Below are 14,495 nucleotides of genomic sequence, written 5' to 3'. Positions count from 1 at the left end.
AACAATCTACAAGACTGCACCTCCTTCTATGAGCCTGCATAGGCATTAAGATCATAAGGGGAGGCCTTTCTCTCCCACCACCTCTCACAGGTGCGCTACGTGGGGACATGAGAGAGAGCCTTTTCTGTCACTGGACTCTGGAACACCCTTGCATGGGAAGCTAGTATTTTTTGCTGTCCTTCCACAGGCAGGCAAAGATCTTTCTCTTCAGGCAGGCTTTTCCTTAATGAATGGACAGTCTTAGTACTTTTTTTTTAATGGATTGTTATGCTCTGTTGTTTTTAAAGTATTTTAGCACTAATTCTACTTTTCGTTCTTAATATAATACTTGTTTCATTCCTTTTAAATATTTGTATATTGCTGCTTTTAGCTTTTAAATACTGTGTGGTGTAAGTTGTTATTTGTTCTTTTAAGGAGAAAGGTGGTGTAAATAAATAAATAAATAAATGAAGCAACCTGTGTGAAATTGCAGGGAGTGAATATATAGTAGTTCTAGGCTTATATGTCCTATTCTGGTATCCAGCCTGAAAGTATGCAGGACTCAAAGCTTGATGGGGATGAAGGCATGGCTGTAAGCCCTGCCCCAAATTTCCCACCCTGCACACAGAGGATCTGCAGACCTTCACATGTTCAGTCAAAAGTCTGCACAGGCAACTACAGTGGGGATGTGTAAGAGAGATCTTGTGTTGTACTGCACAAGACACTGGCAAGGAATCATCTTGGGAAATGTTCCAAATCTTTACAGTCATCCATCTATCAAAAGATTTGTGAGGTTTTGTTGTTCTAATATTCCTCTTCCTTTTGTACTTTTTAAAATAGTTCCACAGAAATATTACATACAATGCTTTTGGCATGAGAATTAAACAACGAATGTGAAGCTGAAAATCACAGTCCAGGAAGCAATATTTATGCTGTGACTTTGTTCTAAGTATTTGTGTACTACTTGCTTCAAAGTATTAAGTGACCAGACTGATTCTATACATCCTGGAACCTTCTATCTCCCTTCTCTGGGGTACTTTCCACTAGCTTTGTTCCAAATGGTCTAACTGAGTTACTTCCTGATTTCCTCAAACTGCCTCTTGAACATTGCTGCTCTACTCCAAAATGACCTACCTCTTTTCCATAAGTGCACCGTAGATGCTGTTTTTTCAGAAGAAACAGCGTAGCTCCTGGAAGAATGGATTGCTTGTCAACATCTTCACCAGATCCATAAGAAAACGCCAACATTCATTGCTGAAACACAGAGGCCCTCTACAGAACCAATGGTAACAATCCTACCTTGTACACCTGCAGTACATATACAACCCAAACAACTCTTAGCGGGAAACATACTTGTTTGGCCCTTCAAGGTTGTTTGGGCAACATCTGGTCATTGGAATTGTAGATTCGTAAACTAGGGTGGTCCACGATAACAGTGGAATGGAGATCCCACTTGTAAATGCCCGGCTAAGGTGCCATCACCCTCTTGGACTTCCGATCGATGGTATCCCTAAGCAATATGGTACTCACTTAACCATGCAAAGTGTTTCACTGAAGTTTTATGTCAAAATTACATATCAGATTTGTAGTGGAGTTGAAATAAAATATGGTCCTCAAAATTCTGCTCTTTGAACTCTGATCTCAAATATTCTGTAAATATTCTCTAAATATTCCAGTCATTTGTCAAACGAGATTGGTTGTCTGACATGTAGTTGTATCACATTTATCATATTTAGCACCTGATATTTCTGTAGCGTAAGTGCAAGGGATTATAATATTTAACTGTTGACCATTTCTAATGCCTCCTAAAAGTTCAAGAGAGGCTAAAATATTTTGAGGTGAAATATCACATCCCAAATTTCAGGTCTGCACTTTGAATTTAAGATAGTGGACTCCAACATATATTTTGGATTTTTTTTTTTTTTAGTAAGGTAGGGTCTGAACCCATGAAATCTAGAGACCAAACTAACAGATGCAAATAACATAGGAGGATATTATTTGGTTGTTGTGGGTTTTTCGAGCTCTTTGGCCATATTCTGAAGGTTGTTCTTCCTAATGTTTTGCCAGTCTCTGTGGCCGGCATCTTCAGAGGACAGGAGTAGCACTCTGTGCTCTGGTGCAGCTTGTTTTTGGTTTAGAAGGAATAAACATAACCAGTAATACTTTAATTAGTATTACTGGTTATGTAATAACCAAAAAAGCCACTCACAAACAAACTGCACCAGAGCACAGAGTGCTACTCCTGTCTTCTGAAGATGCCGGCCATAGAGACTGGTGAAACATTAGGAAGAACAACCTTCAGAATACGGCCAAAGAGCCTGAAAAACCCACAACAACCATTAGATCCTAGCCATAAAAGCCTTCACAAATCCAGAATATGAATTTCGTTGTGAATTTCGTTGTATGGTATACTGTGTATATACTTACAATGACAATAAATTATATTATTATTATTAATATTATTTGCTTGTAGAGTTAGAGTGCTGGTGGCCCTCCTGGCCAGGGAGCTGATCACCGAAATTTTGACTCTTCGAACAAATGTGCTGACTCACACCGTGGAGATAGCATCTCTTGTGGCTTTTATGTGGAAGTTTGGAAGTCAACATTGTAGGCACTTCCCTTAGATTTCTTTCAAAGAGTTTCTTGCTTATAGGAAATAATTATAGGAGATCCTACTGGGAATCTGAGAATCCTCCTGTACTGACTGTGGTTGGCTCCAGACAGCCAATCCTTTTTTCCCACCATAACCAAGGCTGCTTATTGTGTTCGTAACAAATTACTGCTTTCTTTTATAGTTAAAATAATAGTTGGCTTAGTTCTGCTCTGCACAGAGGCCTATTTGGAATTGCAAGAACAATCCTTCTTTAGATATGAAAATATACCTCCCTTCAAACATCAGCCGTGACCGAGAAGCAGGTTTTGAGTTTTCAAGCACCTTCTCCTGAATTGTTTTCATATTTTCGACACACTACTATTTAAAGTGTTACTGGTTATGCTTATTCCTTCTAAACCAAAAGCAATTAAATATAACATATCACTATAACGTATAACATACATGTTTTATTTTAAATATAAAATATATTAAATATAAAATATATTTGAATGTGAATTTTTTTTTTAAAAAAAAGCTTGGAATTAAAAACTATTGAGAAAATAAATCAATATTTGATCCAGAACCCAGCAGTGCTTCCATAAGAAAAAAAGCAGCTTTTGCCAGTTTCTTGCAGCCTGCTTCCCTCTTGAAAGTTTGCTCTGGAGGAAACAAGGCTCAACAGGTTTTTGGTACTCCAGAGGGCTGGTTGCTGAGAGAAAGAAAGTGCTTTGACCACTACAAACACAGCATGGGAGGTATCCATTGGATTTAAAATAATCTACATCTGCTCTAGTTTCCTTTCTCTCCTCTCTTTTACTTTCTATGTTACAGTACTGCATACTGAAAAACCTACAACTCACCATTTGCTCACTCTAAAACAGCAAATTAGATAAGGTGCTTACAAACCTTTGTAGTTTTTTTTTTCTTTTTTGCACAAATAAGTGGTCTGGATAGTTTCAGGAGCAAAACAAAACGAACAAAAATAAAAATAAAAGAAGCTGAATTCTTGTTTGCTTTTCTGGAATGTAAAGTTGTGTCCATGTATTTTTGCCAGGCACTACACCTAGGCAAAGAGGATCACAACAATTCAATTGTGCAATTAGCTGTATGGGTTCCCATCACAACCGTTGTGCAGATTTCAGTATCGTTGCTGCATTTTCTTGTTGCGCTCAGAGCTGTGCAACAGGATTCCAGCCATTGTGTTTTGAGAAATGTACCTTTGAGAATAATCCATTAAGCGTTCCCCTCTCCCTTTCCTGCACTGCATCAAACCCAATAAGTGCCACTTAAATGATAGGAATGTACTTTGGTGTACAGAAAGGTAAAGCAAAACCCCAACAAAGATGACTACTTTTGAGTCCCCTAATCTTTCATGTAGGAGTTAAGTGCACACTGGAATATCTCCTACTGAAGTTGATAGGAATTTAATGGTTTAGTTTTGATAAAGTCATACCCTTGGCCACTTGGTTTAACAGAGCTGCTTTTGTCAAAGAATATATTCAATGCTGAACATCCTTCCCACTGTAAAGAATCTATTGTACTTACTAGAGAAAGTTTGGGAGATCCACAGTCTCAAAATAAAACCACAGTCCACAATCCTCTTTCAGAACATATAATGATATCAGAGAGGTTAAATATTTATCATCAGTTAAGCATGATGTGGAGAACAAAGGAAAAAAAAACATTCAGTCTGAGAGATCTTAATTGATCAGTGTGCAAAAGAAACCATCACAAAAATAATAATATTGTAGGCTATTTAAAAAAAATTAGCCTGAATGCCTTCTCTCTCTCTCTCTTATTACTAAGCAATATGCATTTAGCAAATGCATATATATTTAGGAGTAGGAATAAACTCTTTGGGGGAATTGCAAAAATGGAAAAAAGAAGAATGGAAATAATACAAAGAACTGCCACACTCTTCTTAGGGTTCAGACTCGAAGGGCTATATATTGCACGACATGTTGGCTCTATTGCTTCCTCTCTCACTTTCCCTTCCTCTTTTTGTTTAAGATCAAGGTACTAAGCCATGCAGACATGGATTTTCCATAGCAAAAGGGGAGAATGCACTAGACAAATGAGTGTCTCTCCTTATGTGGAGCTGAGTCCAATGGTTGGCTCCTTGAAGTGCACCCATTGGATCAATTATTGAAAGGAAATTCAACATATACGTTAAGTGCTACCGAGCTCCTCACTGCTACTTGGAAGCCAAGTGGCTCCAGGCCTAGCACCTCAGCAGATACCTTAGTGTCCACGGTCACACTGGACTCCCAGAAAGGAACAGACTATGACTGGTACAATATTCTTTTGTTCACTAGACATTAGGGCCTTTTAAACATGCCCTTATGTTCTTTGGCTATTACAGTGTCGTTCCACGCATGCCTGCTGAGGGTAGGGAATCATGAAATGAACCTGAAAAGGTAGTAGAATTTATTTTTAGTTAATTGCTTTTGATGCAGCCGTCCTAATTGTTGCTCCATCTAAGACATTTTGGACGCAAACTACCCTCTGTCAGGGACCATGTTCACTTCTGTCCAAAATAAAGAGTTCCTTCATTTCTTTTGTGGCCTTTCACTACAACAAAGAGTATGCTGAAACATTTCAGCTATTAGGGTAATTTGGATTGCTTCTGCTAGCAGAGAAAACAATTTATTCTACCACTCTTTAAAGTTTGTCTCACCAGGTAGAAAATTAATGCCATCCTTCTCCAATGACATGTGGTCGGTGGCCAGACTTGTGAGCGCACACACTCTTCATTCCTCCATTAACCAAAGCAGTGGAGAAACAGTGCTTCAGTATGTTTTTAATGTACAAGGGGAGGTGTGTAGTGAGTTAATGGCACATGTTGTGCCTGTGGATTATCCTACTACACCACTATGGCCTGACTTTCTGTAGTGAGAATGATGTAATTGTCAGCAGCAGATTGCCTCTGATTAAGATTTGATCAGTGGCAGGCTGATGATAATGGTGACACCATTCTTGTTGAATATGATAATGGTGACATCATTCTTGCTGAATGAGCCAACAGGTTGCTGACCATAATATTATTTTCTCCATTGGCATTGGTGCTTTCATTCACAGTGTCCTTCAAAATCCCTCAGATGTTTTACCTGAGGAGTAATCTACACATTTTTTTTTTACTGTCACTTCAGGGAAAATCTCATGGACATCCTAAAGATCCCAGGAATATACCGAGAAATTTCTCAAAGTTTATTGCGGTGCTTTTGGTTTCCTTTAAAAGCCCTTCATCATCATTATTTTTTCAGAAAAGACATCACAAATTTTTACTTCTAGGAGAAAAAAAAACACAGCGGAAAAGCAATGGATTATTTTGTGATGATTTCTTTGTGCTTTTGTGTAATTTATTATCTTTTCCAAATGCAAGTTTTTTTTAAAATAAGCAAAAATAACATGACCCACATTTCAATTTAAAATGTATAAATATTGCATCATAAGTTTAAAAATTTTGAATAGGCACTTACTGGAATTACAGTTAATCCTGATACAGTCTAGATGGGGAAGAATAGATGAGAAATGAAAATTTATCCTTCAAAGTAATAGCTGCAGACATCCAATAAAATCACATTCCACCCTTCCGGGGACAGACACATGCAAACATGGCCACTGTGTGCTCAGGTTCTCTCCATATTGCCACAAAACGCAGATATATGGTGATAAGACTTTATAAATAGAAGTGATTGTATAGGGTAAAATAAAATATGGCCAATTTCAAACAAAGCTACATGGTGACAAATCTAAGTATGGGTTGGGTGGGGAGAGGATTGTGGGAACTGTTCCAGATGTTGGCTTTAAGCAGGCTGCAACTTTCTCCCCCATGTGTGAAAGAACAGATTCTCGATTTTAATTTTTAAAAAAGTGCTCTATCACAATGGGGACTAGTGCAAGCTCAGCCTAAAATCACACATTCTGGGCCACAGTTAATTCCTCAAAGAAGAAGTCAGTTCCTAAAAGGTTTACATCATATTGCAATATTGAGACTGCTTTACATTGTCTCTTTAGCACTGGAATGGCACTACCTCTATTTAAGTCATTCGGTCAACAGAAAGGAAATTGTTGGGTCATCAGATCAGAAATCTATCTTTTAGTGGGATAAAGGGAATCTAAATCTAAATGGTTTGCTATTTTGTATACTTCCCACTTTCTCTACTTTCATCTACTTTCTGGTGGGGGTTGGGCTTCTGAAAAGATGGGACAAAGTTTTCATTTAATTTTGTATTTGTAAAACAAATGTTTGCCTTGAGCTTGATTTTGCACAGTGAACCAAAATGTTGGGCTCTAATGATGAGTGTATTTGTTGAATCCTCTTCGAGGTCTTTCAGGATATATACAAAAATATGTTTTTAAAGATTACCTAGATTATGTTTCCATGTAGCTGAGTTTGTCATGTGTCGTCAACCGCATCAGAAAAGTGGTTGCAAACAGCCAGGGAACATCACCCACATTTTTTTTCTACAGAAAGCTTTCTTGAAAGAGCCCTTTTTCTAGACACTGCCATTTTGTCAATTGAAGGAATGATTCAGCTTGCCATAAATCGGAGTTTTCACTAGAGGGCTCTGTATGAACCTAGAGAAGAGTTTCTGTATTTAATATGTACGAATTTCCTTCCTTCCTGCAAAATGTAATTAGCGTCATCAAAATTCAATGACCTAGCTTTCCTCAAAAATGGATTTTGAATCTATCAGTCTCTCCTACTACTTTTGCAATTTAAAGGGGAAATCACCTCAGAGTTAGCTTTTAAAAGTACTGTTCAAAAGGCCTTGAAAATAATATCACAAAAGGAAGAGATTTCCATAAGCCTGCATTAGGTTCCTCAACGAATAACACAGTGATTGATAATTTCCGAATGCCATGAAAACCTACGAAAGCATGATTTCCTTTCTGTAGAAGAGCTTCTGTGGTTTGTGTTCGCATGGCTGTATGCCGAGGGCCGCAGACTTTGGGCATTGAAGGGTTGTGTTCTTTGTGGCAGACACATACACAATATCACTATGGTTTGTGCTTTCTAAAGAAATGGGGGGAAAAAGATGAAGATGGGAAGTGAGAAGTGGATTTGATTGCATCTAGTGCCACACTGCTTTACAGAGAAGACAAAAACAAGCAAATACTCAGCTTGTCAGCACTACCTGTTTTTCTGTGCATAGTAACCCCTCATGCTAAAATCACAGGGAACATACTGATAATGTTTGAGAAGTGATTAGAGAAGTAATTGATTTTAGTTGAGTTGGTTCCAATAATATATTGGTGATAGACTATAGGAAAAAACAACACTGTTTTATACAAGCAATAAGCAGTACAGTAGGACTGCCATTTCCACAGGGGGATTGGTTCTAAGCTGCCCTACAGAAGCTGAAAACCGCAGCTATGCAAACCCTATATATAGCATAGTCTAGTGACCAGTTCTAGTAATACACCTTGGAAACATGTATTTCTCTCTTCTTTTATATTTAATATTTTCAGGCAGCAGATAACTGAAACTGCTGGTATTGAACCTGCGGATACAGCAATCCAGTTGTACTCATGCAACAAGTGTAGCTTAGCTTCTGTGAAAATAACTGTGATTCTCACTGTACGCTACTAAGGGGGAGATCAAGACATTTACTGAAGATCAATATATTCGGTGGTAGCTCCCTAAGCTCCATTGGATCCCTAGAGTCCTCATTTTAGTGCAGTGGCTCCCAATCTTGGGTCCCCAGATGTACTTGGACTACAACTGCCAGAAATCCTGGCCAGCACTGCTGGTGGTGAAGGCTTCCAGGAGTTTTGGTCCAAAAACATCTGGGGAACCACTGATCTAGGGCTACACTGCAGCTGTCTTTCCTATTGGGACCTCCCAAACAGTTAGTTCCCATCTGCATACATAATGCAGATAGGTATCTGTTTTCTTTGCTCAAGGAGCCACCAGATTTCTGAAGGAGAGAGACATGGGAAAATCTGAAGCTAAATCCATTTTTACTGGGTATGGATAATGGAAGTTACAGGTTCCCTGTTAAAGTGATTGATACATTGGTCTTCTCCAGTTAGAACAGAATGCACCTTCAAATTAATTGTGATGCATTATGGTGAAGTGTGCAAAGACATACATAAAATTAAAAGAAACAATGTACTTGTAAAAATATATGTTTCTGTTACATATACATAGATATGCACACAGGTTGCATATATTAGATGACTATTTATTTGCAGTGGCAAACAGGCTGTGGAAAAGATGTTCGCAGGCAAAGACAAGGAAGGATGTTTGAAATGTTAATTTTAAGGTGGGAGCTGGGGAAGACTGTTACCTAGGTTGACTGTTAGCTTAACTCGTCCTGCATCCAGCTCTAAACGCAGTGTGTCAGCAGATTCCCTCGAAGTTGTGGCCATTAAAATGCCGTAAGCTCGTTGAGACCTGAACCGTAAGGACACGTCTTCTGCCTCTGTGTGCATCACCACAGGGAGCTGTATTTTCATAAACATGCTTCCATCGTAGCTTAGAACAGTTGCCTCTGAAAATATAAGAGCAGCAAACAAAACAAAACAAAACAAAACAAAAAGACAAGAGAGTTACAATTCTGGATTTCTTTGCATGAATGCCAAAATCTTTCGGTGTCGCCTACGGAACATGTGACACCCTGCAGGTCAAAGTAGATATTACAAAAAATGTAGACTCTTTGCGATTAATGTTTTCACTTGAGTGAAAATACTAATTAGGGAGGTGTGCCTCGGTAATCGGACCGGGGGTGTAAGGTTTTGCTTATCTTCAGTGACCAATCATAAAATCCATCGTGCTGAATGAGTTGAGCACTGGCCATGAGGCACAGATGCGTATCAGCGCTCTCTCTCTCTCTCTCTGTCTCTCTCTGTCTCTCTCTGTCTCTCTCTCTTTAAAATATTTTTGCTCCGCCTTTCTCCTTAAAAAGGACCCAAGGCCTTTACATAATTAAAAGACAACATTTGAAGCTAAAGTACACTAAGTAGACAGATACTAAAAATACTTAAGGATGCAAGTGTTTTAATACTGAGTATGGCCACTGCTCATGAGTACTGGAGCACCAGAGGCTCAGTAAACACCTCTTCTGTTGCCTCCCTGAAACTGGAAAACCGTATACTTGCCACATAAATTAAATTGTAAAAACTGGAAGGCCGCCTTCTGCCTTCTGCAGAGATGGAATTTTTGCATCTCTTGGACTACAAACCCCATAAATCTTTATTCTGGGAGTTCTGAAGTACACATAAATGAGGCCCATCTAGGGGAAAGCTTAGCTAGACCTATCTTCGCCTATCTTCCTCTTCAGGAAGAAAGATCCCAGTTAGCACTGGGGCAGCAATAGGAAGCTTGGATGGAGTTAAGCTTACCTAAGCCTCTAAGCCCTCCTGTAGAGGCTGTCAGGTGGAACTCTCAGGATCGGGAATTATGGGTTTGTAGTCCAAGAAATCAAAAAATCCCATCCCTAATCACACATTCCAAAAGTACAAATGAGGTTCCAAACAAACCTGCTTCCAAGAATTAATATTTTTCACCCTCGCACAGAAGGTAAAAGCTGCACCTTGTGATGGCATTATTCCCATATACAGTGGGGTCTTGACTTAAGAATGGCTTGAGTTAAGAACATTTTGACTTAAGAACCGCTCTCATAGGAAAATATTGACTTGACTTAAGTACTTAGATTTGAGTTAAGAACTAAAAAAAAACACGTGGGAGGCAGGGAAAGTGCAAAATGTGAACTTTCAGTTAACTATTGGCCAGTGAAAAGGGTGCCTGTCTGCTTCCTCGCTCTTCCCAGCGTTTAGAGAGTGGATTGGGAGACAGTCTTCGGACTGCCTGGTACTGTACTGCCTGGACTGTATTTTCCTTGCCTTCCCTGAACCTTTCTTGACCTAAGAAAAAAAGAAACAACATATCCCCCTCTAGTGGTCGAAGGCAGAATAGCAGCTATGGACGGAAAAGAGCAGATACGGATCAAATGGTTTTCAATGCATTCCTATGGGAAATGCAGATTTGACCTGAGAACTTTTTGACTTGAGAACCGCCTTCCAATACGGATTAAGTTCTCAAGTCAAGACCCCACTGTAACAGATACCTGAGCCTCCCTCTCTTGTTGTTGTTATTTCACAATTTCTATTGGCCATGCAAATCGCTTAATGGGTTACAGACTCATAAACAGAATCTAGATAAGTCACAGATGACATATTATTGGAGGTGCTATCCCTTAATGCACTCATTTAATCATTCCTCTACTGTTGCAAAAAACTTTTTTCCAAAGTTTATTATCTGCCATGGTGCCGTGACCATTACAGTTTCAAAACACACTTCAGCAGATGCAATGTGTGGTAGCAGAGCATAGTAGGGATAACTGAGGATTTTGTTCAGTCTGCATTTTAAGCAAATGGATTAGATTCACACTTCCCAGATTCATACATGGATTGACAAGGAGTTGGCCTGCACTTTTGACCATTTCTTGAATTTCGAGATGGAATTCTTCACACAAAGTCAAAATAAAAATGTGTGTGTGTTACAGATTAACGTTCAGAAGTGAGTATTTTCGAGACACTGGGCACATAACTTTATATTTCTCAGCAAAATGTGTACACAAATATATTCTGGGCTAATGGAAATGTTCATGCTTTTAAAACAATTTCACATTGATGCAGAAACAGGACAGAACACACTTCCAAATGAATGCATGGGAAATTGATGGAAACCCAGGACTGACTGGTTCATCCAATCATCCCTTGCTGTGAATGGCATGGTATCCTACTACTCACATGTAAACAATTGAGATGCAGATCAGTTGGAGACAAGGTCCATCCAAGACACTTGGGGGATGTGCTGAATACTCAGCTAAAGGTTGTTTACATTTCGAGTGTACATCAGAATATATGGGAATATGCAGTGGTGTTGTTCAGAATGATTTATTAGTTTTTAAATCAAAATTTTAAAAGTAAACTTTACAAAATAATACAAAACTAGAAAGAAAAAATACAAAAGCAAAATTGAAACACAACATAAAATGTATCTTACATTCAGTGCACCCTCCATCCTCAGGATATAACAATTTTATTTATTTATTTATTTATTTATTTATTTATTTATTTATTTATTTATTTATTTATTTATTTATTTATTTATTTATTTATTTATTTATTTTAATTCCATTCTAATTTATGTACCCCATTTTGCTCCCCCCCAAAAATAGCGAATCTTGTCATGGAGTATAACTTTTACCTTTCCCAAACACCTACTCTAAAAATACACTCCATATAGTCTTAAAATTATTTACTTTCAATATTCATTTTTAAACTTTTCAGTTTACATGTTAATTTATCAATAGCAATATTCTACTTCTCTTCCTACCATTCCTTCATATTAAAACAATCATTACTCCTCCAATTTCCAGCAAATATCAGTTTTGCTACAGTTACCATAATAATAATAATAAATTTCCCCATTCTATTTGACTATTTCTAAACATGTTAAACAAAGCTATCACTGAATGTTTTCACATATTTGTACCCCCAATTATCTTTATCTTATTAAGTATCGTTGTCCAATCTTTCTGCATCATTTCTCATGTTTACCAAATATGAAAATATGTACCCAGTTCTTTCTTACATCTCCAACAAATAAGTGGTACTTCATTATTCATTAAATCCAGTTATACCAGAGTAAAACCAGAGTAATTTTCCTTAACTCTTATATACATACTCCTCAATATTATTTTATGCCACATCTTCTTCCAATCCTTCCAACTAATTTCGTCATTTAAATTTAACTGTCATACCTCTTTAATAATATTTAATTTTTTTCTTCTCAGTACCTTATATTACACTTATCCTTTTTACTTTTATTACCTTATTCCTTTTTTAAATACTTTCTTCAAATTTTGTCAAAGCTTTGCACTCTCCTAATTTTTTCCTCCATTCTTTAGTTCAATTTTCTAGTTGAATTATATTGATATAATTCCTCCTTCTCCTTGTAACACTATAACACACTCTAATCTGTTCTCTATATCTCTTCTTTAACCAATTTTTATTCTGATAACTCCTTGCTCTACTAATAAGCTTTTTACACCTCTCTTAAGATTTTTCAGTAAATGTTCCCAGTTCAACCACTAGACTTAACGGAGAAATCAATTGACTCAATATTTTCTTATAGCTTTTCCAACATTGCAACATATTACTTAGGAAGGGATTTTATATATCTTTTATAATTGGTATTTTCCTTTAAAAACTCTTTTCCATATTTCTTTGCAAAACTCAAGATTGCTCTAAATTATGTTTTAGCTATTAACTATAAGATCAGGAATATGTCTCAATTGGTTGGCAGCATAGTAAAATTTAATATTAGGTAAACCTAATCCTCCCTCCCTTTGTGAAAAATGCTATATTTTTTAAAATGAATCTCCAAAATTTTATTACCATTATAAAATGTATCAACTGCTATTCTTTTAACTCCTTATCACTAGAAATGGGCATGAACCATCAGTTCGGTGGTTCGCGCCAGTTCAGCTGACGGCTGCATGGCTGTTCCATGGTTCAACGCCCCACCCCCTTTGGCAGGCAGTGAAGCAGCACTTAGAGGCAATGGAGTAGGGAAGCTGCATCCGAAATGGGCACCTACCAGAGCAGGCGGGGCTTTGAAGTGCTGAACCACTTGTGGCACGAATTGCCGAACAAGTAGTTTGTGACGATCTCTACTTATCACTAATCTTTATGGGTAACAGTTCTGAACAATTTTTATGATCATGTGACAGAAGGATTTGTAATCACAAACAGACACATGATTATAAATTGCTGCTACTATTTTCACGGGATGGGGTGGTTCTGTGGGCTAAATTCCAGAAGCCTTTGTGCTGCAAGGTCAGAAGACCAAGCAGTCGTAAGATCGAATCCCCACAACGGAGTGAGCGCCCGTCACTTGTCCCAGCTCCTGCCAACCTAGCAGTTCAAAAGCATGCAAATGCAAGTAGATAAATAGGTACCACCTCGGTGGGAAGGTACTGTAATGGCATTCCGTGTCTAGTCACGGTGGCCACATGACCATGGAAACTGTCTACGGACAAACGCTGGTTCTACGGCTTGGAAACAGGGATGAGCACCGTGCCCTAGAGTAGGACACGACTGGGCTAAATGTCAAGGGGAACCTTTACCTTTACTTTACTATTTTCACAGCTGCCTAGCTGATGCGTGGTGACACACACTCCATGAAAGAACATCTGAAGAGCTGCCCTTGAGTCCCTCCTTCCTGTTTTCCTCTCTGCCCCTCCAGACTCTCACCCCCACCCCTGAAGGTGGAGAGGTAAGCAAGAAGGAGGGAACTCAAAAGCAGCTCTTCAGGGCTTCTTTTATGGAGGGTGTCACCTAGACATCTAAAGCAAAGAGCTGCCCTTGTGTTCCAGACTCTCATCCTCACTCCCTAAGACAGAGAGGAATGCAGGAAGGAGGGGAAAAAGAGAGACAGAGGCATTCGCACATGTGGAATGGATTTCCATATACTGATTCCATCTTTATTTAAATAAAGAGACTCCTTATGGAGGACCAAAACAAAAACAAAACAAAAAAAAAACCTCACTTCCAATGAAAATGACACAATCCTCTTTCCAATTGATCTGTGCTTGCACATCTCTTGTGTAATCAGCCAAATCTAAATCGACCTAAAACATGCTGAACACGATTTATTTATTTATTTTAGCAGTGGGATCAAGTGGAAAGACAGCTCTAGCAACTCACACTAACATCTAGCCATTTCCCAAGAGCAAAAAAAGGCACATTGATTCAACAGGAATGGCTGTCCAAAGCAAGGGCACTGATCTGATCGATAGCTAGACAGAGGAACTAGGATCCAGGAAATCTACGATTGAATCCTCGCTTGGCCCTGTGTATGGGAAGGTCAAACTGGCAAAAAACTACTCCTTCAGGATCTCAGTTA

The 14,495-nt window shown here is 38.4% G+C and overlaps 1 protein-coding gene across 50 annotated transcripts in view; it reads right to left on the bottom strand.

The window, feature by feature from the left end:
• NRXN1 (neurexin 1) overlaps nt 1–14,495 on the bottom strand; it is a 1,165,889-nt gene that overhangs the window by 628,587 nt on the left and 522,807 nt on the right. For 43 of the 50 annotated variants that reach the window (XM_078382536.1, XM_078382566.1, XM_078382658.1 and 40 more), the window contains 2 exons: nt 8,869–9,072; nt 6,052–6,078 (listed from right to left, as the gene is read on the bottom strand). In XM_078382536.1, the coding sequence (XP_078238662.1) occupies nt 6,052–6,078; nt 8,869–9,072 (231 nt within the window). The remainder of the gene's footprint in view (nt 1–6,051; nt 6,079–8,868; nt 9,073–14,495) is intronic. The other 7 variants (XM_078382594.1, XM_072987634.2, XM_078382625.1 and 4 more) reach the window with 1 other exon arrangement.

This window comes from Pogona vitticeps, chromosome 1 (genome assembly GCF_051106095.1).
Source record: "Pogona vitticeps strain Pit_001003342236 chromosome 1, PviZW2.1, whole genome shotgun sequence".
Taxonomy (NCBI): Eukaryota; Metazoa; Chordata; class Lepidosauria; order Squamata; family Agamidae; genus Pogona; species Pogona vitticeps.
Note: the sequence above shows the minus strand (reverse complement) of the source record. Positions and strands in the feature narration are given on the sequence as shown.